Source organism: Hibiscus syriacus, unplaced genomic scaffold, assembly GCF_006381635.1.
Source record: "Hibiscus syriacus cultivar Baekdansim isolate YM2019G1 unplaced genomic scaffold, ASM638163v2 tig00111640_pilon, whole genome shotgun sequence".
In the NCBI taxonomy this organism is placed as follows: domain Eukaryota; kingdom Viridiplantae; phylum Streptophyta; class Magnoliopsida; order Malvales; family Malvaceae; genus Hibiscus; species Hibiscus syriacus.
In genome coordinates this window covers 1,316,265-1,342,569 of record NW_024063142.1, presented here as the reverse complement: position 1 = coordinate 1,342,569, position 26,305 = coordinate 1,316,265, and the positions used below count along the sequence as shown (strand labels likewise).

At 36.8% G+C, this 26,305-nt stretch overlaps 2 protein-coding genes across 2 annotated transcripts; one reads left to right on the top strand and one right to left on the bottom strand.

Annotated features, from left to right (window-relative positions):
- Window positions 1–6,386: 6,386 nt before the first annotated feature.
- On the top strand, window positions 6,387–10,084 carry LOC120166598 (sucrose synthase-like). Its single transcript, XM_039175830.1, has 12 exons — window positions 6,387–6,499; window positions 6,599–6,725; window positions 6,805–6,956; window positions 7,045–7,237; window positions 7,399–7,830; window positions 7,934–8,107; window positions 8,209–8,325; window positions 8,417–8,583; window positions 8,699–8,923; window positions 9,008–9,571; window positions 9,662–9,800; window positions 9,890–10,084. Exons 1-12 carry the CDS (start codon window positions 6,402–6,404, stop codon window positions 9,917–9,919), a joined length of 2,418 nt encoding a protein of 805 aa, XP_039031761.1. The 5' UTR covers window positions 6,387–6,401; the 3' UTR covers window positions 9,920–10,084.
- A 162-nt stretch (window positions 10,085–10,246) lies between these two features.
- Window positions 10,247–19,042, bottom strand: LOC120166618. Its single transcript, XM_039175852.1, is given in 11 exon segments — window positions 10,247–10,809; window positions 10,949–11,262; window positions 11,497–11,728; window positions 11,994–12,149; window positions 12,247–12,449; window positions 13,015–15,456; window positions 16,418–16,840; window positions 17,101–17,235; window positions 17,499–17,684; window positions 17,795–18,071; window positions 18,303–19,042. Coding segments are annotated over 11 exon segments (5,400 nt in total). The 5' UTR covers window positions 19,028–19,042; the 3' UTR covers window positions 10,247–10,502.
- Between the last annotated feature and the right edge of the window lie 7,263 nt (window positions 19,043–26,305).

Here is a 26,305-nt window from a genome sequence, read left to right as displayed (position 1 = left end):
TATGTTTTTTTATTTTATCTGTTTGATATAATATTATGTATATTGCTTAATTATCTTTTTACTTACAAAATGAAAAATATTAAATGTTTTTTACGTCATTTTATATATTATATTAACAGTTTATCTATTGAATTTAACTCAATCAATAAATCAATTTTGAAATTAAATGAAAAGAGAATGAAAATCAAAATCAAAAGTTAAAATTATTTAAAAAATATTTTCACGTAAAAATTTGTAAAATTATATATATTTTTAAAAATTGATATAATTATATAACATATATTTTATTAAATGATTAGATTTTAAAAAAAAATAGTTTAAGAATATTATAAGATACTATGCATATGTTCAAAATTCTCTTAATCTATTGACAACACACATCCTACAAACGATCCGCTACTCAAACCCGGAACCTATAGGGAGATCAATATTCTATTTTACCACCGAATCCATCTAAGTCAAATATTATACAAAATTATTATAAGGGTGACTAGTCCCAAATCAAATTACTTCATTCACAATACTAAAATTCAATTATTAAATATTTGTATTGTTTAAAAAAGTTAATATTTTATCTATTTAAATTAATAGTAATTAACCAACAGGATTTGTTCAACTTGTTGATATCGCTTAAGTAAGGTCTCGAATTCAAACCATTGTACGCGCAAAAAATTCTTGTTGGGTGACTCACCCACTAAAATTAAATGTGCAACATAAATAAGTTCAAATTAATTAATGTAAAATCTTGAAAGACTATCAAATAAATTAATAATGATTAAAAATACTCATTAAAAAAATACTTACATGCGTAAAAATATTTGTATCTTTGTTAATTAATACGGCTAATTTAAAATTTTAATATATATTAATGTTTTTTTTTGTAATAAAAGGAAACACTAAGCTAATAGTGGGAAATACTACGACTCACGACCAAATTTTGTCATGCTGTCAGCAACACTGTTGGCTAATCGGGGGACGTGTTTGAACACCAGCTGCCATTGTTGATCCACGTAGTGCCTTATTCTCCTAACAATAGCATGCCCGTTAGAACCAACATTGGAATGAAGAATCCGGAAGACCGTCTTGTTATCTGTTTCAATTTCCAGCTTTCGGATGCCCCGATCCCATGCACGCAACTTGGAGATCATCCAGGATCGGCTATAGTTCGGCCTACAGGATAGTTGTGTAGCCGATGTTTCTAGTGTTAGCCGGTGATCCAGTTTCCGCTTTCACTCCGGATGACCCCGCCACTCGACGCCCTCATTCTACCCGGACGAACTCTTCCATCCGTGTTGAGTTTGAAGAAGCCATGCCGAGGGGGCTGCCAATAACTCGTCTTCTGCATGTGTTAGTCATCTTATTGTTTTGACCCGCTTGCATAAGGATGCCCGCCAAAGTTTTTCCTGCTTAAATCGTTTTCATTACTACCCAGACTTTCCGATTGAAAACAAAGTCATTTCTGTTTTTCCAAAGCTTCCATATGATGATGCCAAACAAGTGCCTCCAGTGCCAATCTTCGGTTCTTATTCCTGCAAAAGTGACAAGATTACACTGTAACCAATCAAAAGTGACAAGAGTGACAGTGCCACCTTTTCAATTTTTCTTTAACATTATCGACAACCGTTGTTCTTACGGTGACCACGTGAATATAAACCATATCGAAAATTGCATTTCAACGAGACAACGACAACCACATCGGTACATTTAGTCATAGTCTACATCACCACAGGTGAATCCAAGATATTTTTTACAGGATTGCGGATTTGGCAACATTAATTTCTCCTCCACTTCGTAGTTATCGCCACTTTCAGCTTTTAGGCATTGCAAGCTACAGTCCGGACCTGTACTTCATTCGTGCAATGTAAACATGTGAATACAACATATTAATATTTTAAAAATATACTAAAAATTAAACATTGTATATTTGTAATTGTACGTAAATTGAAATTAAAGGTGTTAGGTGGAACAAACTCCCTCAATCAACGCAAATATATACTAAAGATTAAACATCGTATATTTGTAATTGTACGTAAATTGAAATTAAAGGTTTTAGGTAGACCAAACTCCAACTGCAAAGATAGTTGGGCAAGGACTTATCCATAGTGGATTTTGGTTGAGGGACATACAAAACATTATCCATTCGTACTGCTGTACTATAACAAATTCCATGGCTGTCAATACACAAGCATTTATTGAATCCATATTCATAAAGTTGAAACTTCATGAATGTGATGAAAATAAGATATTTCATGTGCTGGCGATTTCTGTTTTTGTTATCCAACGTGGAATTTACGGTTTTATTATAAATATTGATCTCATATAATTTATTTAATATTAAATTATTTATATTAAAATTTTATTAATCAAAATACAATCAAGACGATATCAAAAGTTCGCAATCACTCAATAATCTTATTTGATAAAATTGTTTACCTATAAAAGAGTAAAATATATAAATGGTCAGATGACTATAGAAGATTACTTTATTAAACCCTCAATTATTAAAAGTTATAAAATATTCTTTTAATTATAAAATTTGTTTTTAGGTCCCTTAACTATTAAAAGTTACAAAATGATCACCATTCATTATATTCCAAACCCGCCCTTTGTTGTCGTCGCACATTACTCCCAGAGCCATCTTAACTACGTACGGTCAACTTGGCTCTCATTTAGCGTAATTCCTTTTCCGTCTCTATCTTCCACAGGCATCTCAACGTTATCCCTAATCCACCATTATAGGCTCCAAGTATAACACAAACGACTTCACCTTTTAACTTTCTCCCCAATCTTTAAAAATATATTAAAACAAGTGCTAGATTTTATAATTACTGGAAATACTAACGCCATCCATTTAGTCAACAATAAGTCACAAACCATAAATAAATTAGTCAATTTCAAAAAATACAAATAGACTATTTAGTTAATTAGAAAAGAAAATATATTTTAAGTTTTGGGCTTCATAAAGATCCCATTCGACGATCTAGCTTATGGAGAGGTTACCATTGACGAGAAGAACATATTCTAATACAGAGGCCGTCTAATAATGGAGAGTGTAAATTAAAATAAATTCAAGATTTTTGATGAGTAGTAGAATGCGAATATTTGAATGAATTTTATGGTAACAATTAGGGTTCATCATTCACTTTAAACGACAATTGATAGTGGCCAACGTAGTTATATATGATTTAATGGTTACACCTAATTAATTATAAAATATAAACTCTTTAAAATGTAATATTCTTAATGAATGGAATATTATACTTTATGAGGCCGTGTAGTATTTAATAATATAGTGATCTGTTTGTAATAATCTATCAATTGGCTTGTTTGTAATATTTTGAAATTAAATATTCAATTTGTAATCTTAATTAGTTTAGTGGCTTGTTCTGGAATTTACCCTTTATTACATCTCGTTCAAGAAAAAAAAGTAGAGAAAATTTAACACAAAATCTGCGGAAAATTGAACTTTTTTTAATATATAGTTAAGAAAAAATATTGTCAAAAATGTTATTATTTTTTAATATTTTCATTAAATTATTATTTTTTATTAAAAATATTAATATTGTGTGCTACCTAAAATATTATTTTTCTATCGAAAATATTAATATTATACACTATCTAAAATATTATTTTTTGCTACCAATTTTTTAATGGCTAAATTGACGAGATAATGTTGTGAGAAAAAAAATTTTACGACATAATACGTTCCAACAATTAATTGCTGAGAGAGAGTGTTTGCTACAGTTCGAACATAGGTCGCCAGGTGATCTGAGCGACCAAGAAGGTTGCCATGCCGCCCCGCATCCCACCAAGAAGGTCGCCATGTATGCTGGGCGCCATGCAGTGGAAGTTGAAATGTAGTGTTCTCTTTCTAGTCAAACACTAGTTGTTTGGGTTAAATGCAAATTTGGTCCTCATAACTTTGCACTCTCATACGCATGTTTTAATATTTAGGGGATAATAACATTTTCGGTCCCCTATGCTTTGTAATGTCTTTGTTTAATCATTTAGTGACATTTTTAATGTTTTGCTTAAGGCATGTATATTTTAATAATTATATTTTAGTCACTAGTTGTTTATTCTGTCAAGTTTGTGAATGCTTCATTTTGATCATAATATTTTTAGTTATTTCATTTTAATCACTGATTTCATGTGTTTTATATATTTTCCTTAATTTTTTAAATTGGCCATGAAATTTGTAAATATGTTTTTAAAACATGAAATTTCCTAACCCAAAGGTTGATGGCGACTCTATCCAATTTAATTTCAAAACACCAATTTTTTCAAGATTAAAATCATAATTGTTTTTAAAACAATAAATAATTGTTTCACCTAAAAATGGTTATGACAGATACATAACAATATAACATGTAAAATATGACAAAATTGGCTTCATTATGACAAAACCCTAAACCAGAGATCCCAATAATCAATTTTAAAATAAATACATACTAAAATAGGATAAACAAGAAACATATATGACTAAATTATAATAAACATAAATACTAAACAATGGCTAAAATAACATGTTTACAAATTTCATGGCCAATTTCAAAAATTAAGGAAAATATATAAAACACATGAAATCAGTGATTAAAATGAAATAACTAAAAATATTATGATCAAAATGGAGCATACACAAACTTGACAGAATAAACAACTAGTGACTAAAATATAATTATTAAAATATACATGCCTTAAACAAAACATTAAAAATATCACTAAATGATTAAACAAAGACATTACAAAGCATAGGGGATCGAAAATGCTATTATCCCCTAAATATTAAAACATGCATATGAGAGTGCAAAGTTATGAGGACCAAATTTGCATTTAACAAAAACAACTACTGTTTGACTAGAAAGATATAATACTACATTTTAACTTTCACTGCATGACGCCCAACATACTGGCGACCTACATTCGAACTGTAACAAACACCCTATCTCAGCAATTAATTGTTGGAACGTATTATCTCGTAAATTTTTTTTTCTCACAACATTATCCCGTCAATTTAACCATTTTTAAATAGTAAAATCAATATTTCCAATAAAAAATAATATTTCAAATAATAATCACAAGCAGCTGCCTTTGACCCCACTCATTTTCCTGCAGTTTCTGACTTCTGACCCTACACTTTTTTTTCCAATTTATACTTCAAAAATTTGAGTCAGAAAATATTGTTAATTAAGGTACACGTATATGTACCTTTTAATAGTTCATAGTTTGATTTATTTAAATAATTTAAACATTTTTACTAAAATTGAAATTTATTAAAATATTAATAAAAAAGTCACTAATTAAATATATGTGAATTATCAATATTCTTAAAAATTATAAAGAAATGTTATTTAATGTTTGGTCATTTTATTTTAAAGAATATATTTTATAATTATAGAAATAAACATTTTAACTCTTTAATTAATTCACGGGATTTTCTTTTTATTTTTGGTCCAACTAGCGGTTTTTTTTTTGTATATTCGCAAAGATAGACACATTTGTTTGACATCTCGTCAACGTTAAAAATAATATTGGAAATTACCAAAATGCTCATGAAGTTTCTTTCAAAATCATCAGATTCGTACACTTTTTGTTATATTTTAATATTTTACCGCAGTTAATTTTAATTTCTTGAATCTATTTATTAATCGATGCCATTTTTATTTTTACCATAATTTACTGCCCTTCCTTCTATAAATTCCCTCTCAAACTCCACCTTTCTTCATTGCGTATTTGCGTTAAACCCCTCCCGTTATTTTTGTTTAGGTGCTTTCTCTGTTCCTCTGTTCTTTTCCATTATCTTCAGTTCACTTAGTTTAGTTTTTATGTTTGATCTGTTGTTTATAGTTCATTTTATCTTGTTCATCTTAAGTTCGTTACTTTTGATGAATGATTCACTTCATTCACCATGTTACTGGTCTTGTTTTGAGCTTCTGGGGTTCGACCCATGTTGAACTAAAGAGATTAAGTTGAAGAAACAAAACTCTGCCAAAATGCAACCATGGTTGCTTAAGTTGAACCGGGTGTTGGGGGGGGGGGTTCGACCCAGATTTATCTAGAAAAACAGTGCCATATGATCCCTCAAAGTGATGGTTTGAAGGATTTTCTTTGGGCTGCATTAAGATTTACATAAAAAAGGATCTCATATGATTTGAAACTTAGTTGGACAATAAACATAGTTTGATTAACACTACATATATTTCCTTGTGGTTGGTGGGTTATGGTGGTAGGTTTGGAAAATCTTGTAGTCTTCTTCTGAATCATGTTGGTTCTGGATTTTTTTTTGTGCTTATCCCTTTTCATTTACAGTTTTGATCATTTGGATAATCTCTCATTTGCTTGTCTTTTTACACTTACACTCTGTTTTTGGGTTCTGTTTTCTCTTTTTTCAGTTCAAAGTAATGGCTGAGCGAGCACTTACCCGTGTCCACAGTCTCCGCGAGCGTTTGGATGAGACCCTCGTTGCTCACAGGAACGAGATTTTGGCCTTGCTCTCAAGGTAATTTCGAGGATTACTTTCAGATTTGCTCCGCATGTTTTTTTGTTTTTGTTTTTGTAATGTTTATATTTGCTTATTGGTTGTTATATTTTATCGTAGGATCGAGGGTAAAGGAAAAGGAATTCTGCAACACCATCAGATCATTCTGGAGTTTGAAGCTGTCCCTGAAGAAAACAGGAAGAAGCTCGTCGATGGTGCATTTTATGAAATATTGAAGGCTAGTCAGGTAAAACAAACCCTCCCATTTTCTTTTCGTTTCTTTTGGTTACAGAATCGTGATCTTGTTCATTTTCTTGTGTTAATAGGAAGCGATCGTGTTGCCTCCATGGGTTGCACTTGCTGTTCGTCCGCGGCCTGGTGTTTGGGAGTACATTAGAGTGAATGTTCACGCCCTTGTTATTGAAGAGCTCTCTGTTGCCGAGTATCTTCACTTCAAGGAAGAGCTTGTTGATGGAAGGTAACGATATGTACACTGTAGAGTTCATTTGACATATTTATTTAAGTTTGTTGATTTTTTTAACAATTATTCTGGCTTTGTTTTGCAGTTCGAATGGAAACTTTGTTTTGGAATTGGATTTTGAGCCCTTCAATTCATCTTTTCCTCGCCCAACTCTTTCGAAATCGATCGGTAATGGTGTGGAGTTCCTTAATCGCCACCTTTCGGCAAAATTATTCCATGACAGAGAGAGCATGCACCCTTTGCTTGAATTCCTCAGAGTCCACTGCCACAAGGGCAAGGTATGCCCCATAAAAACATCAGTCAAATTTATTGTCAGTGCATAAATCAGACGTAGATTTCCTTGCAGGTTGATGTTTAGGTTTGGTAGATTCTTAGTATAGTCTATTTGTTTTGTGGGTTTAAAATACTGAGGGTTTTCGTTGGTTTTCTTTGTTTGCAGAATATGATGTTGAATGACAGAATTCAGAACCTGAATGCTCTCCAACATGTGCTGAGGAAGGCGGAGGAGTATCTTGGTACAGTGCCTGCCGAGACACCGTATGCCGAATTCGAGCACAGGTTCCAGGAAATCGGCTTGGAGAGAGGTTGGGGTGACACTGCCGAACGCGTGCTGGAGATGATCCAACTCCTTTTGGATCTTCTTGAGGCACCTGATCCTTGCACCCTTGAGAAGTTCCTTGGGAGGATCCCCATGGTATTCAATGTTGTAATTCTTACTCCCCACGGATACTTTGCACAAGACAATGTTTTGGGGTACCCTGACACCGGTGGGCAGGTTGTTTATATCTTGGATCAAGTCCGAGCTTTGGAGAATGAGATGCTCCTCCGTATCAAGCAGCAAGGACTCAACATCACCCCTCGTATCCTCATTGTGAGACATCTTGATTACTGCTAGTAGTTTAATAATTTGTTTCGGGCTTCTTCTGTATATGATTCGGCTATCTTGTATGCTAATTTCTTTGTTTCTTTTTCAGATTACTAGACTTCTTCCGGATGCAGTCGGAACAACTTGCGGTCAACGGCTTGAGAAAGTATACGGAACGGAGCACTCAGATATTCTTCGAATACCCTTCAGAACAGAGAAGGGAATTGTGCGTAAATGGATCTCAAGATTCGAAGTCTGGCCATACTTGGAAACTTACACCGAGGTGAACCACTTGAACCATTGATCTTCTCATGTGATCATGTCCATTTCTATGCTGGTGGATCACATTTGTTTCGTTTATAAGTAAATCTGTTTGCTTCACAGGACGTTGCTCATGAAATTTCCAAAGAATTGCAATGCAAGCCAGATCTGATAGTTGGAAACTACAGCGATGGCAATATCGTCGCCTCCTTGCTCGCACATAAATTGGGTGTCACACAGGTTTGTGGGGAGCTAATTTACTAGGATCTTATATGTTGTCATATATTCGATCACATTTCGGTACAATAACTTGGTTTTCACCCTTGTGTAGTGTACCATTGCCCATGCATTGGAGAAGACAAAATATCCAGATTCAGATATCTACTGGAAGAAACTTGAAGACAAATACCATTTCTCCTGCCAATTCACAGCTGATCTTTTTGCCATGAACCATACAGATTTCATCATCACCAGTACTTTCCAGGAAATTGCAGGAAGGTATACATAGACGATTTGTGTTCTAAGTATTTGATTTGATGTTTTCTTGAAATCCCGTTCTCTAACTCGTCATATAAAGATCGTTAACTCGATATAATTCTCTAATGATTTCCAGCAAGGACACTGTTGGTCAATACGAGAGCCACACTGCTTTCACTCTTCCTGGTCTCTACCGTGTTGTACATGGTATTGATGTGTTCGATCCCAAATTCAACATTGTCTCCCCCGGTGCTGATATGGAGATATACTTCCCTTACACCGAGGAGAAGAGGAGGTTGAAGCATTTCCACCCCGAGATCGAAGACCTTCTTTACAGCAAAGTTGAAAATGAAGAACACCTGTAAGTGCAAGTTTTCCACTAGAAAAACCGATTACTAAATTATCTGTTGTTTGATCTAACATTGTGTCCATGATTATCCGACAGATGTGTGCTCAATGACCGCAACAAGCCAATTTTGTTTACAATGGCAAGGCTGGATCGTGTCAAGAATTTAACAGGACTAGTAGAGTGGTATGGCAAGAACGCAAAGTTGCGAGAGTTGGTTAACCTTGTAGTTGTAGGTGGAGACAGGCGAAAGGAATCGAAAGATTTGGAAGAGAAAGCTGAAATGAAGAAGATGTTCGAGCTGATCGAAAAGTACAACTTAAACGGCCAATTCAGATGGATATCGTCCCAAATGAACCGTATCCGTAACGGCGAACTTTACCGTTACGTCTGTGACACCAAAGGTGCATTTGTACAACCAGCATTGTATGAAGCTTTTGGGTTGACAGTTGTGGAGGCAATGACTTGTGGTTTGCCGACATTTGCAACTTGCAATGGTGGACCGGCTGAGATTATTGTCCACGGTAAATCTGGTTTCAACATTGATCCATACCACGGTGATCAAGCCACTGAGATACTAGTCAATTTCTTCGAGAAGTGCAAGGCAGATCCTTCTCACTGGGACAAGATCTCACAAGGAGGCTTGAAACGTATTGAGGAGAAGTAAGCTGTCATAAATTTTGTTTTACTTTTCATATTCGTGCATACGTTTTAAGTTCGTTCTAACAAAATACAAATGGTTGGAAAAATCAGATACACATGGAAGATCTACTCCGAGAGACTATTGACCCTCACCGGAGTGTACGGGTTCTGGAAGCATGTCTCCAACCTTGAACGGCGTGAGAGCCGCCGTTATCTCGAGATGTTCTACGCTCTAAAGTACCGCAAGCTGGTAATTTTCTCATTCACTTCCCCGTTTGTGTTTGTTTCTTCAAGCTCTGTTGTTTTAACTATATTGCTATGGGTTTGTGATTGTTACAGGCTGAATCAGTTCCTTTGGCAGAGGAGTAAACTGAAGGAGATGAACAACAATGGTCGGCTTCTTTTGTGGGGAATAATAATTGTTTTCGAACTTGAATTGTATCTCATTTTTTTCCTTTCTGCCGGCATTGTTTGAAATGGCGTTTTGCGCCCCTCAATTCAAGCAACAGATTATGTTTTGCCTTTCAAGTTTCATCATCTTCTCTTAAATCTGCTTTTTATTTGATAAAAACATAAAACTTTAACTGCACACAAAAAAAGGGAGCCACTGCTATACGTATTAGATTATTGCTATATACCTTTACAAGATTGACCTTTCAAAACTTACAAACTGTACACTGCTATACTTCTCTTGCGCTCGGAGGGCATTTCTGATGGGACATTGTAGCGTAAACTATACATAAAGACGACAATAATGTTGCTACAATATCTTCTTTGTTCTTCAAATCTCCCCTCATGCATTTACAAATATTTACATAACTCTCCCACAGAGTGTTATAATCACAAAGATTGAATATGCAGACAGGCACCGTTACACAAAACTATTGACCAAAAAATGCAGGCACTTTGTGGCAAAGGCTGCTGCCCTTCTAGACCCTACAATTCTCTCCATCTATTCTTCTATGGTAGTTTTCAGGTTTTTGAGTTCCAGAGGCTGTCGCGGATGAAAAATGGTTGCCAACACTAAAGCAAATGCAAGACCTACTACTCCACTAAAAGGTTGAAAGGGGTAAGCTTTAGTTATCCACAGAGGATGTTTGGCCTTATAAATTAGAATTCCACTTGTTTGTAGAACAAAACTTGAAGCCATTATCCCAGTCCGCAATCCGATTGGAATTGAGAGGCTGCCCTCGTTTCTCTGCCGTATGCCTGACAAAGCTAAAGATAAAAGCCATAACCCAGGTATCGCCATTAGAGACCTGCAATCCCATTGAATCATTTTTGGGGCAACTATCAGCAACATTTTTATTTTTAAAAAATAGTAATAGATTTACAAACACAGAAAATAATACCTCGAAAAGAAGGGGAAATAAGTTACAAGAGAGCAAGGAATGTTACCTCTGGATCAAAGAAAATGCAAGTCCAGATATGATAATTCCCCGATGATAGCCAAAATCTGCAGCAATTTCATCAGGCAACCATGCTCTAAAAACCAGTTCTTCAATTAGCACAATGCCAGTAGTGGTAACAATTCCTCGAACAGCCATCACAAGCAGTTTCCCATAAACTTTGAGCCTAGCCGTGAAATCCACACACGAAGGAAGAAAATTTGAAGGCAAAGACAAACTGACACAGCCAAGCCAAGCATTTACAGATTGTATTAACATAACAAGCATGACTCCTCCAATCAAACCCGTAAGGAGACCTCTGATCTGAAAGTAATAATAGAGATATTAACTCACTCTGTCTAGGATAATAGCAGCTGTACATAACTGTTAAATTTAGGGTTTCCTCCCAGAATAAAACCCCTAATTGACCAGGTGCAGAAAAGCAACAACCTCGGACATAAACCAACATGCATGGTTAGAATCAGAAGCTAACTTATGGGATAAACAGCCCTTCATCTAGTTTTTTCTTCAATAAGAGATTTCAGCTAGAATCCATACCGTTGATGATGTTGAATCCAGTCCATATTGCTCAAGTGGATTTTCATAACCACGTATTCTTTTGCCCCATAACATGACAAGTATCATGAGAGCAGCGTACAAGCCAATAATGGAAACAAGTTCAGCAAACTTGGAGGGATTATTCGTTGTCCAGCTATGCACAAGAGTTGGAAGCAATGGAACAATAACTGGCGACCACAGAACAAGACCCATGCTGACAAAGCCAAGAATCCTTTCGGAAGAAAGAAGGATACGAGAGGAAAAGTACAACATCAGTATAACAAGAATAGATAGACGACAAACATAAATCCGTGTAAAAAGTAGAACACCACCAGCACCTAGCACCTAGGACTCAGATATATATCATAAATATGAAACGTATATGAATGAAAAAATGTTTTAAAACATTTAACAAACATTCTCTTGCCTGAACAGATTGATTCAATCGTAAATTCAAATAGAAAGGTGGGTTGGAAAGGGTTCCACCCACTTAATACCTTTGGCATAAGGGGCGTTCAGCTAGACGGAGAAATGAGATAAGCCTATCCGTTAGACTCACTGCAGCACGAATACCACCCCAAAGCAAAGCAATTTTACCAAATAGCCTCAAAATGCCACCCCTTTGTCCCAAATCTGCTAACATAGCAACCAATCTGCTGACAAAGATGCACGTAAGTAGAGCTCTGAAGAAAACCAAAGAAACAGAACTTCAAATGCAACAGAAACATAAATCAGGCATATGATAAAGACCTTTCTTGATCCAATTCACCATCCTCCTTTGTAGGTACAATAGGACCAGCAACTGCTAAAGCTTTCTCCGCAAGATTACTGACCATGTTGATTTGATTTTTGTCCCCTACTATTTCCTCAGGAGTTCCAGGCTCTTTATGCTGATGACCTTTCTCCTTGAATGTCTTGGATGAACTTTCTGCAGTTCCCTCTTCTAGGGGATCCTTTGCATTTTTGTATACCAGCAAGAATGAGAAGAATACTAAGTCGGGATAAGGAAACATGTATGTAAAGCTCAATCAACATGCATACATATAACAATAGAAGATTAAAATTTTGAACTAAAAATCTTTTAACTCAAAATAATTCAACATTTCCTTGGATACTCTTGTGCAAAATGATATGACGTGAGCAGGCTTTTAACCATTTTGTCAAAAACTAAAACTGGTCATTTAACCATGAAAGATAGGGAGCAAGGTCAAACAGGTTCCTAGGGCATCAAACCATGACATAAACATGAAACAATAGTTAGAAGCAATTAAATGAAGTAATTATAAGCATAATTTCTAGGAAACATTCATACCTAGAAGTTAATGACAACACAATTCAAAGAACACCTTGCTGATAATAATATTGTTGAAAACCCTTATTAATTGTCAAATTTTGTTTAATTTCTAGAAGCAAGACAAGGATAACCCTGTCAAGCCAAGCTCGTGCTGATAGGTTAAACCAGCCAACAAAAAAGATATAAATGAACATATAAAAAATTCTAAAGAATTTAACTATTACCTGGTTTCGCAGTGGTGCTAGCAAAGCAGATGCTCCCAGAGCAGCTGTAACAACACCAACCATGACACCATCTTTGTTTAGGCTTTTCAAACTGGTTTCTACCTCTTTTTTGTTACTGGGGCCATGCAGAGTACCATCTTGACTAGTTTTATAAACAGGTGATTGATCAATATCTGTTACTAGTCCTACCATGATTTCCCCCCCCCCCCCCCCCCCCCGAGATCTTTGCGTTTTTTCAGCAGCTTTAACTTCACTTTGATCATCATCATGAACTGTAGATAGATGAAAATACTTCCTCAAACCAGCTAAGCTAGATCCTATAATAATACCTATCGGCAGCACTCTCCTTAGATAACTTGTGCTCTGAACAGTAGATGAAATAACCTTGATAACATTCTCTCCATTAATAGTACCGACTTTATCTGAGGTATTGTCAACAACATTCTCCTTGCCCTCAAAATCATTAAGCTCATCGTCTCTAATAGACAGAGACACTGCAGTTGCGATTGTTTCAATATCTATAGCAAGTTGAGTTTCCATTTCTTCCATGTCAGATGCAGTCAGCCTGCGATCAACTTCCACCCTCAAAGAATCCAATATAGCATCTTTCACAAGCTGCATCAATTCCTATAGCCCCCTATAGTCCCATCCAGCACTTCCATTCATATTGCCTGTAGTCTCAAACTCTCCAACGGGGTCATGCTGTCTTTCAGCATCTAATATTTCATATGATGTTTCGATGCAATTTTCCATTTCACTCATTTCAGCAGCTGGAGCCTCAGGTTCTCTGCTACGAGTAAGATAACCAGTAGAATTTCCGTTCTCTCCTAGTTGTTCCAAGAGCATCCACTGGCCTCCTTCTGGAAAGTAGGCGAGCAATAAAGCAGTAGTTGTATCTACATCTAGTGGTTTGGTAGTTGGTTTTGAACGCAAATATCTGTTGGAGTATTTATTATACGGAAAGACTTCATATTGACTTGCATTTATGTGCAAGGGAATGCTATTTATGGGTCTATCTGAATAGTCAACCAGAGGTTTATCATTGTTTCTTGGAAAATCCAAACTACTGCCTGCAATATTTCTCTGAGAATCATCACTACCAGTCTCCTTAGATGAAACAGGATTTTGTGGGGATTCCTTCTGCAGCCATTCACTTGTTGAGTCATCCTGCAAGGCTGTGCCATTGCCATGATCGTTATGTGTGGGAGGATCATGCAACCTATCAGAAATCATACTCGGGTTATTTTTACTGCCTTCTGTTTCTCTTAATTTGTTATCATTTTTACTGCCCTCTTTTTTTTCAGATATATCTTGCGTCTCAGGCAGAGATTCAATATTCTCGGTCCTGACCTCATGTCCAACTTTAGAGTCATTTTCTTTTTCCTCAAATTGATCAATCATATTTTCTATCACACCAAACACACTGTTAACAGCCACTTGGGTGGAATCATCCATCCCTGTCAGAGCCTCTAATGCTTGAGAAACACTGAAGGATGTATTGGAATCAGTGACGGCAGGCTTATTTTGATCTGATGAACGTTGCAGATCTTTTTTCTGATCATCATTCCTTTCCCCTTCCTCTGGTTGGGCTTCAGAAGATCCTGCCGATGCCACTTTATTCTGGTCAGTCAAAGAATCCACGAGTTTTTCTTCCTTTTGCTGGGAATTATTATCATCCTTCGTTTCAGTTTGGTCTACACCATCTTGCTCTGCTTCGGACTCACCACTAAGTATTTCGTTCATGCTACCTTCCTTCTCTGCTTGGTTCATCAAATTAGGCTTAAAGCTAGTTTCTGATCCTGGTTCAATCAAGTCAGCAAGTAGAGAAGCCTTTTCCTTATTGAGATCATCACTTTCATTATTTTTTCCCGATTCATTCGTATCCTTCTTGACTGAAGAAGAAATATCACTGTGATCTCCATTTACTGGGTAAGATTGACCTATATCCCCAGACTTCTGCATATTGTCTGAAGGCTGAGATTCTGATCCCTGTCCAGCAGTACCTTTCTCCGAGCCAACTTGATTGGTATCAGCCCCATTAGTATCCTTCTTGACTGAAGAAGAAATATCACTGTGATTTCCACTTGCTGATTGAGATTGACCTACATCCCCAGACTTTTGCATATTGTCTGTAGGCTGAGATTCTGATCCCTGTCCAGCAGTAACTTTCTCCAACACAACTTGATTGCTATCAGTCCCATTTGCCAAATCCTGAGCTCTTTTTATCTCATCTGTAGAATGAGCTTTACTGGCACTTTGTTGGACTTTTGACTCAAACCCTGATTGCATTTTGGGAATCCAGTCAATTCCCTGTTTTAAATTTGTGCCTTGAGAATGCATAATAACGGATACAGCTCCCGTGAGTTTTTCACGAACATCTTCTGGAACAGCATCTTGCAAAGCTTTCATAACTGTTTCTCCTTGATTAACAGCAGTCAATACCTGTATGTATAAACTAAGATAATTTAAAGTGACTAAATTTTATGTCCGATTCTTAATACCTAAAGTTCATATCTCCAAATTCTTAGTCATACCAGATTAGAATTGATACTTAGTAACCAAGCATGACACACCAGAAAATAATAAAAAATCGGAAATAACATAATATAAGCAAATTGTTCCTGAAGATTTATTCAAAATCTTGGTGCATGAAGTTGATCCTTCCTTCAAACCTAATTCTTGGGTTCCTGAAGATTGCGATATTTCTTTAGATCTTGATCCTCCAATTGGGTTGTGATTGTTCGGCTGCTGTATTCAGAGGCGTTTTTAAGTTTGTGGTTGTAATTGTTGGTTTTTTTTTGTTATGATATCTTACATCTTGAGGTGATTTAGGGGCTTTTTGGTTTACGATGTAAGATTTCTAGGTGATATGGGTTGTATTGGTGTTTATTCCCGTATGTGGGTTTGGTGTTACCTCATGTACTTAGTATTATATTTAATAAAATATGAGGCACTCTTTTCTCCCTTCCTTGTTCTTCAACATACTTCTAAGTATGTGGAAGAATACGAAGGGAGTTTTTAATGAGACCTCCAACTTCTATCAAAAAAAAAAATATAAGCAAATTTTTACATAAAATACTTTAATAAGGAAAACAAATATAGATACCAACAAACCATGACGAAAATCATAAACTGATTAAAGAAAGTCAAACAAATACAAGAAATATATCATATATCTAAAAAATTGTACAGGTTACATATTTCCTTCCTACAAGCACACATGCAGAAGCCGTCCTTTAACATTAGCTTATCATTTTGATTGTTCAAAATTCAGATTATACTTTATGCAAACTACATCAAACTGAAGGCTAGATATTGATGAATATGTAGTAACATTTTTGTAAATCCAGAATGATAATATATGTAAGATTAGAAAAGAAACAGCTATGTTTATAAGTCTTACCTTCTGCTTCTCTGCTTCTTTCAAAGTTCCGGGCATAGTCACATCAAGCATATTCATAACTACTTGTGCAGTTTGTAAAACTTGTCCTATTTCATCATCTTCATGTACGGCTTCCTCTTTGACCAGCTCTCCTTCACGAGGGTTGGTTTGTGCTGATACATCTTTGAGTGAATCTTGTCCGGACTGTAGGTGCATGTTAGCAGCTATACTACTATCTTCTAACATGTCTCTTGTAGGACCAACAGAATAGCCATTTATAGAATTTGATCTAGAAAGATCCAAAAGCTTCTTAGTGTTTCTTCGTTTACCAGTCAACCTACCTTCCGTAAAAGCTACGCCTTTTGAGGGACTGATGGTGACATCAACATCTTTTAGAAGAGGATGACGGCCCTTTAGAAGTCCAAGCTCCACAGCAGTAAGCCACTATATAAACCAAATGATAATAATGAGGAAGATCAATTGCAACATTCATGGTGAAACTTTATCAAATGTGATGACATAAGCTGCAGAACATTTCACTCCAGTCCAGTTAACACAACTTGCAATAACCAGGATATAGTTGGCAAATGGAAATATCTTATCATGAAATATGAAGTAGATTTTGTATGACTTTAATTGTTCAGGATTCAAAATACAAATGAGTGAAGGACCACCGATGAGAAGAGAGAAGATGAAGATACTACCTCAATAGTAAGATGCTGGCACCAAGATACTGTAGCTCTATATGAAGAACAAGAACATAGAAGTAGGCTAGTAAAAGGATTTTCTGCAATCAAACCACGTGGAATGGAGAACAGTGGAACTGATCCGTCATCACTCTGTAAAAATAAAAGATTGCAAAAAATAAGGTTTAGCATCTAGGTTCCTTCCTTTCCCAAAGGGGGAGTTGGGTTCTGAACCACCGTACAAACATGCAAAGGACAGAAACAGAAAAAAAAATACAAACTATTGCAAGGCAAGTCCTAAAATATATCATCCCAAACGAGACGGCAAGATTACAATACCTTTGGTCGGAAATTTGACATGTAAATTATGTACCTCAAAGTGGTATAGCATTGGCACCAGAAGTTCTAGAAGGTACCTGTATAAAAAGAACAGGAATCTTCACATTGTGAACTAAGCTTCGCGAACTAGATTTGGAGTAAAAGTCTTCTATGTCCTCAAAGCCATAAGAGATCATAGATATTGCCTCATCAAAGTCACGAACAGATTCGGCCGATAAAGCCTTTTCCACATCAAACCCTTTTGCCCGGCCTTGAAATAGCTCCTAGATCATTCATGAATCAAATGAATTAGTACTGAATGTTCAATGTATAAGTATCCTAAACACAAAAGGCATCAAGCATTCAAGCTGCAAATTTTGAAGTGATAACCAACCTTATTAGATCGTAGAATATCTATAAGCCCACCGGTGAGTTTTTTATTTAGAGCGATTTGATAAGGAGTCAATCTTGTGGCCTCCTCCAAATCAAAAGGATTGTCTATACAAGTCGCAGCTGTCAAAGGTGTTTTCTCACCAGCTTCTGCCAAGTATTTTGTCAAAATGTTTGCACCATATCCCCAGCCAACACCCATTAATGCGTTCCATGGTCTTGCCTTACTGATGAACTGTATAACTGTGGAGATATCATCACTGTCAGCAGCTGTAAACAACCTACATAAATAAAGCCGTTAAGTAGGCGTGATTCCAGATGCTTTTCAATGAACTTCCAGGGAATAAAAAAGCACCAAGCTTATAATACATAATTATTTTGAGTGGCTTACCTTTCAATTTCTGTCAAACATATTACAAACATTTTAAACAAATGACAATAAACAGATGAAGTAAAGAAATCTACTAACTAAAAAAAATAACAGATTTCACTTCCAGAACACAACAGCTTACCGCGGAGTGGTGAGTGGCGAGCTAACGCAACCTCTAGGATTCATAACGACCGGAAAGAACCCACAAAAAACAGCGTCCTTAACAAAATCCTTCACCTTCTTGTCCATACTACCCTCCGCCGTTCCCGGGACCACCAGAACCGTCGTGTCCAATCCATGTTCTTCGATCAAGTCTAAATTCGCCGGCCAATCAATTGAAACGACAGCGCCATCCTCCGTGTTTATACAAACTCTCTGGTATTCCACCTCACTCGGCTCCTCTCCTCTGTTTCTACTCGTCCGTATCATCCTCCCGCTATCTAGCCTCACAAAATGTCTATCTTCCTTCACCAGCCTCTCGTTCACATCCTCCATCAGCACACTCCCTTCGAACGATATGGAAGGGCACCGGAGGATGACGAAGATATTAAACGGCGTCGGACTGGTGAACAGAACCCAATCCCCGATTTCGAAGGCATTGTTTCGACCCCGGGATGCTAAATTCAACCGCGACGACAAATAAAGAGCGAGGGCGGAAGTTAGACCCAAAACCGGAGCGAAAAAATCGATGGAGGAAAGGTTCTGGAAAAGGCTGTTATCGAAAGAGAAATTGGATTGGCTTTGGAGAGTGGGGTTGGAGCTGGAGAGCTTGAAACGGCGTCGTCGTCTGAAAACGCGAAATTCGTCGTCGTTGGAGCGGTTGGGCGTGATACGAAGGCCGGTGGTGTAAATGGAAGAGAGGCTCATTTATTTTTATTTTGGGAAAATGAAAATTTGAGGGTCAGGGAGGAGATTCTAAAGAATAGACAAAGACCGGAGGAAGAAAAGGATGGAGGGGGAATGTTCGGTTATAGGATAGAGTAAAATTATAATTAATAATTTGAAAAAATAAAAATGAAGATAAAAGAGACACAAAATTTACGTGGAAAATCTCTAAAAATTTAGGGTAAAAACTACGGGCAATGGTAGAAGAATTTTACTATGAGAAAATAGGAATTACAACTTCTCTCGATCTACCAATGAGAAAACAATGATAATTCTCTCTATATAAAAAAGAGAAAACAACTCTCAAGAAACTCTCTAAAATTTCTCTAGTATTGGAATAAAGCTAGAATGTTTTGGGATGATTTTGAAGCTAAATGAGTTAGGGTATTTATAGTTGAAGCTTAAGGACTAATCTTATAAATACCCTAAAGTACAATAACTAAATTGTGTAATTTACCATTTACCAAAAATCAACAAAAATACAACCTTTTTGATAATTCCATCATTCGGTGGAATTATATATTTTTTCTCCCAACTTTCGGTGCAAGTTGCACCAATTTTCAATAATCTCTCACTTGAAGATTCGATTGGAACAATCTTATCTTCACACTATTCTTTCTACCTTGTACCTTCATGTTACTTACGTTTCTGACAGGCCACAGGAGGATCGACACCAGGTAAATTTATCAGCGTTGATCGCCTTCGTCATGAAATCTGTTATGTTGTCTTTGGTATGGATCTTCTGCATATCTAATGTCCCTCCTTCCACCTTTTCAATAATGAAATGGTACTGAACTCGTATGTGTTTTGTCCTTGAATGAAATGTTGGATTCCTTGCTAGATGAAAGGCGCTTTGACTGTCACAAAATAGAGAGACATACTCTTGATTGTGCCCAAGCTCCTCCAATAGCATCTTCAACCAAATTGCTTCTTTACTGGCTTGTGTAACTGCTACATATTCTGTCTCTGTTGTGGATGTAGCCACAATTGACTGTAATTTTGAAACCCAGCTTACAACTCCACCAGCAACTTTGAACACATATCCTGTAGTAGATTTGCTTTTATCCAAATCCCCTGCATAGTCAGAATCTACATACCTATTGATTAGTAAGTTTGATCCTCCATAACATAATGTAACATTTGAGGTCCCTTTGATGTATCTCAGGATCCTCTTTACTGTATTCCAATGCTCTTTGCCTGGATTCGCCATGTATCGACTAACCACTCCCACTGCTTGTGCAATGTCTGGTCTTGTGCATATCATAGCGAACATTAAACTTCCCACTGCTGATACATACGGTACTCGAGACATCTCCATCCTCTCTTCTTCACTGCTAGGACTCATACTGGAGGATAATTTGAAGTTAATAGGAAGAGGGGTAGAAATTGGCTTACAATCTTACATGCTAAATCGTGACAAGATTTTCTTCAAGTAATTTTTTTGTGAAAGCCAAATCTTCCTATTACTTCTGTCTCGGTGAATTTGCATCCCTAGAATCTTATTTGATGATCCCAAGTCCTTCATTTCAAATTCCCTAGCCAGTTGTGCCTTCAATTCTTCAATATGATCTTTGTTGGGTCCTGCAACCAACATGTCATCCACATACAACAGCAATATAACAAAATCGTTATCACCAGACCTCTTGAAATAAGCACAAGGGTATGCATTAAGTCTGTTGTATCCAAGGCACATAATGAAGGAATCAAATATCTTATACCAACACCTCGGCGCCTGCTTTAGACCGTATAGAGATTTGTTCAACCTGCAAACTAAGTTCTTCTTTTCTTTTTCTTCAAAACCTTCAGGCTGGAGCATATAAATTTATTCTTCAAGATTTCCATGAAGAAAAGCTGTTTTAACATCTAGCTGCTCTAGATGTAAGTTCAATGTAGCACACATTGCCAAAACTACTCGAACTGTTATTAGTCGAACCACAGGAGAAAATATTTCATTGAAATCAATACATTCTTTTTGAGCATATCCTTTGACCACCAGTCTTGCACGATACCTCTCAACTTGATCGTCACCATTTCGCTTGATTTTGAAGACCCATTTGTTACCAATTGGCTTCCTTCCTTGTGGTAGTGGCACAAGGTCCCATGTATTATTTTTATGAAGGGCTTCGATTTCTTCTTGCATCGCCATCATCCACAGTGAAGCATCTGAGCTGTTTATTGCCTCCTGGTATGTTGATGGCTCACCGTTCTCTGTTAAAAGGCAGTATGCAATATTACCTTCTATAACATAATCTGAGTGCCAATTGGGACGTCTTCTCACACGATCTGATTGACGAGTTGTTGGAGCTTCATAACTCTCTAGTTCTTGTTCATCATGTGCTGGTTCTGCTTCAGAAGAATCTCATTCTTCAAACTCTTTTTCCACATGTATCTGAGTAGTCTCTGACTTTTCAGCGCTATCATCGTCTTCTTTTCTTTGTAGTTTATCCTCTACAAAGATAACATCCCTGTTGATGATCACTTTGCGGGCAGTGGGATCCCACAAGCGATACCCCTTTACACCATCAGCATATCCCAAGAATTTGCATTTCCTGGATTTTGGATCTAGCTTTGAAATTTCTTGGGCGTTGTACATCACGTACACAATACTTCCAAATATATGGAGGTTTGAATAATCAGCTGGTTTACCAGTCCACATCTCCATTGGTGTCTTCAGCTCTATTGCAGTTGATGGAGCTCGATTCACCAAATAACATGTGGTATTGACTACTTCTGCCCAAAATGATTTTTCTAGGCCTGCGTCCCTCAACATTGCTCTTGTTCTTTCTAACAAGGTTCTGTTCATCCGCTTTGTCACTCCATTTTGTTGAGGACTATTCGCCACTGTGAACTGTCTTTTGATGCATTCTTTCTTGCAAAAGTCATCAAATTCTTCGCTTGTGTATTATCCTCCATTATCTGTTCTGAAACACTTGATCTTATTTCCAGAATCAAGTTCCACCCGCGCTTTGAAGTTTTTGAAAGCTGAAAACACGTCTGACTTCTTCTTAATAGGGTGCACCCAACATCTCCTGGAGTAGTCATCAATAAATGAGACAAAGTATTTTGCTCCACCTAGGGACATTACTGGTGCTTGCCATACGTCAGAGTGAACCAATTCTAGAACACTTTTGCCTCTAGAATTTGATGTGTTGAATTTCAACCGGTGCTTCTTACTTGTTATGCAATGCTCACACAAAGGAAGTGATACCTTTGTTAAGCCTGGAAGTAGCTTTTTCTCCAAAAGGACTTCCATTCCTTATTCTGACATGTGTCCAAGTTTCTGATGCCATGGCATTGTCGAATCTGAACTACATGAGGCAACATAGGCTTCTGTTTCTACCAAAGTCTCTCCCTTCAGCATGTACAAGTTTGCAGCTATCTTTTCGCCTTTCAGCACCACAAGCGCTCCACGGAACACCTTCATGATTCATTTCCGTGTTTCAATCTTGCTTGCATTATTATCCAACAATCCGTAGGATAATAAATTTTTCTTCAGGCCTTTCACGTGCCGCACATCTCGAACAACTTTAATTGTTCCATCATACATCTTCAATTTGATGGTTCCCACGCCAATGATTTCTAAGGCATGATCATTGCAACTATACACAGATCCTCCTGAGACTGGTTCATAATGATGGAACCATTCTCTTCTTGAGGTCATGTGATATGTTGCTCCCGAATCAATGAGCCATATATCTGCATATCTCTTTCTACCTTCCACGGTGGTTGACGCTTCACAACATAGAGCATCTCCATCATCTGAAGTGTTTGCGGTATTGCCTTATGGATTGGAGTTTTTTATTTAGACTCCAACAATCCTTCTTCAAGTGACCATTCTTTCCACAGTGGTATCACTTTAAATTCTTCTTGCTCCTCGACTTCGATCTACTATGTTTATGACTGCTGTTTTGGCCACGTTCTGTTGATTTCCCTCTCATCGTTGTCAACGCTTCTGCTTGTTGCAGATTTACTTGTCTGTCTTCCTTGTTCTTGCGCCGATTTTCTTCTTGTAGAACAGCAGCTGCAACATCATCGAAGACTAGAATGGTGACATTACTGTTTGTCAAGTTGATGATGAGTTGATCATACGAATCAGGTAGACTTTTAAGTAGAAGTTCAGCACGTTCTTGTTCTCATATTTTTACAGCTTAAGGATGTAAGCTGAGAAAATAAGGTGTTCAGTGTATTTAAGTGCTCCGTCACTGAAGTAGATTCTGGCATACGGAGAGTGTACAATTTCCTCTTAAGGAAAATTTTATTGTGCAACGATGTGGCCTCGTACAATTTGGTGAGATGATCCCATATCTTCTTAGATGTATTTTTCTCCTCGATGCTTGACAATACTTCATCTACTAATGCTAGATGAAAGTTTGTCATAGCATTCTCGTCCATCTCGTTCCATTTGATGTCATCTGCGAAATCCACCGGCCTTTCACTGATAGTTGCTAGACAACCGTCTTTCCTCATGATGGCCTTCATCTTCAATTTCCACAATGAGAAATTTCTCCCATTGAATTTTTAAATATCAAATTTCGTTGCCATAATTTCGTTGCCATAACTTCTTTTACGGATAGCTCCCACTATTTCACTATCGTGAATAGTTCTCTGGAACCTTTAAAGAATGGGTAATAACTTCTTATTTTCTTATGTTGGAGGATCCACTTTTTGGTGGCAACCACAAAGACAATAAGTAGATATTACACACTCTAATCTAGCTCGGATACCAATTGTTGCGGAAGACGGCTATCGGATAGAGCAAAATCGCAACTAATAATTTGAGAAAATAAAAATGAAGATAAAAGAGACACAAAATTTACGTGGAAAACCCCTAAAAATTTAGGGTAAAAACCACGAGCAACGGTAGAAGAATTTCACTATGAGAAAATATGAATTACAACCTCTCTCGATCTACCAAGAAGAAAACAATGATAATTCTCTCTAGATAAAAAAGAGAAAACAACTCTCAAGAAACTCTCTAAAATTTCTCTAGTATTGGAAGAAAGCTAGAATGTTTTGGGATGGTTTTGAAGCTAAATGAGCTAGGGTATTTATAGTTGAAGCTTAAGGACTAATCTTATAAATACCCTAAAGTATAATGACTAAATTGTGTAATTTACCATTTACCAAAAATCAACAAAAATACAACCTTTTTGACAATTCCACCATTCGGTGGAATTATATATTTTTTCTCCCAACTTTCGGTGCAAGTTCCACCAATTTTCAACAGGGAAAGAGTGATTTTGGAAAGAGCGGATGACGACGGTGATTGGGTGTTGGAGGGTGGGCAATGGAAGCTCTACAGTTTTACCCGCCAACTAAACAGAAACATATGGCTTCAGCTTGAGGGTGATGGATGGACGGTGGATCCCACATCGGGAAGGTAGGTCCCCAAAAGGGCATTCAAAGGCCGTTGCTAGTTGTTACTAGAAAGTTTCGTATTCCATGTTCAGATCAAATATTATATTATAATATAATTTTTTTTGGATAATTAAGATATTATTACTCAAAATAACAAAGTTTTGCTACAAAACAATCAACCAAACAAAATCTGCACAGCCAATACAATCAGTGCACAACCTAGACAAATCATGGTAAAAGCTATAAGCCCCAAGCATTACAAAGGAAAAGGTTAGTGCTATCAAGCCAATTAAAGCTTTTCCCCCTAAGGTAGAATCGAACAACATCAGAAATTTCAGTAAACAATTGTTCTACTGATCTAGATCAAGCTTGGAAAATTCTATGATTTATTTCCTGCCATAAGAAATAAATGAGAGCAGACCATGCTATCTTTAAAATGAAGGTGATAAGAGATTTTCCTTTCCATAATGAGCTTGCTCTGTTAACCATAATATCCCAAGACAGATTTGAAGAGTTTAATCCACACTGAATCAGAACTGAATTCCATAAGCAGACAGCCATTGAACACTCAAAAAATAAATGATTCCTAGACTCTTGAGAGTTTCTGCAATTAACGCATAAAGAGTCTGTGTTAATTCCCATGATTTGCAGACAGTCTCGAGTAGGCAATCTGTTTTGAAGAGCCATCCAAACGATAAAACTATGCTTCGGAATATGTAGTGGGAACCAGATAAGTTTATGCCAAGGTACTTTCTGCCCTTTAGTTCTAAGCTCTTCATAAATTTCCTTAACCGCGCATGTAACAGAATTGAGAGACATTGCTTCTGATCTCAGTTTAAAAATTCTTCTGGTACACCAGCTGACGTTTGGACCAGGTGTAGAATGTAAAAAATTTTGATATTTAATGACATAACTATTAACCCAAGCTACCCATAGAGAACCTTCACCAGCCAACATTTTCTTTACGAGATTAACAATACAAGCTCTATTCCAATTTTTTAGGTTCTTCAGTCCGAGACCACATTCCAATTTAGGAAGGCAGATTTTATCCCAGCTCACTCTAGCTCCAGCAGCAGGTTTGTTCGAGCCTTTCCAAAAGAATCTTGAACAGAGCTGCTCCGCTTTTTTAAGTATTGAAGCAGTCAAAATAAGTTGTCTGCACCAATAATTGCTGATACTGAAAAATAACAGATTTAATCAACTCAAATCTGCCAGTATAACTGAGGTTCCTAGCAGACCAATGGTGGAGACTTTGCTTGATTTTATCAATAAGAGTTTCGCAATATTTCTCATTCAACTTGCGGGTGACCAGAGGAATTCCGAGATATCTGACAGGAAGTCAACCAATTTTGAAGCTAGTTATCTGTTTGATGTCGTCAATTGAACGTGATGAAATTATAGCATGAAATATCTCACATTTAGAAGAATTGATCTTGAGGCCCGAGATATCTTTGAAATGGTCCAAGACACTGAGAACGCCAGCAACAGAATCATAATTACCTTTGCAGAAAATCAAGAGGTCGTCTGCAAATGATAAGTGAGTGAGCCCTATCTTCTTACATTTAGGATGATAACCAAATAAACCCTTACTAGCAGCCAAGTTGAGTAAACTGGATAAGACATTAATAGCAAGGACAAAGAGATAAGGGTAAAGATAATCTCCCTGCCTAAGACCACGAGCTCCATTAAAATAACCAATCAAAGTGCCATTGAAAGATATGGAATATCTTGCTTGAGTAAAACATGCTTCAGTCCAATCGATGAATTTTTGAGGAAGATTTAAAGCTTTAAGAATAGCTGAAATAAAATCCCAATGAATGGAGTCAAATGCTTTATGAAGATCAATTTTCAGAATGCACCTTGGTGATATGGAGTTCCTACTATAACCTTTAACCATCTCTC

What these genes read in the sequence shown, in the direction of transcription:
- LOC120166598 (XM_039175830.1), top strand. Translation starts at nt 6,402, where the DNA reads ATGGCTGAGCGAGCACTTACCCGTGTCCACAGTCTCCGCGAGCGTTTG. An exon ending in AAATATTGAAGGCTAGTCAG is followed by an intron (nt 6,726 to 6,804) that starts GTAAAACAAACC and finishes TTGTGTTAATAG; the next exon opens with GAAGCGATCGTGTTGCCTCC. An exon ending in TCACCCCTCGTATCCTCATT is followed by an intron (nt 7,831 to 7,933) that starts GTGAGACATCTT and finishes TTTCTTTTTCAG; the next exon opens with ATTACTAGACTTCTTCCGGA.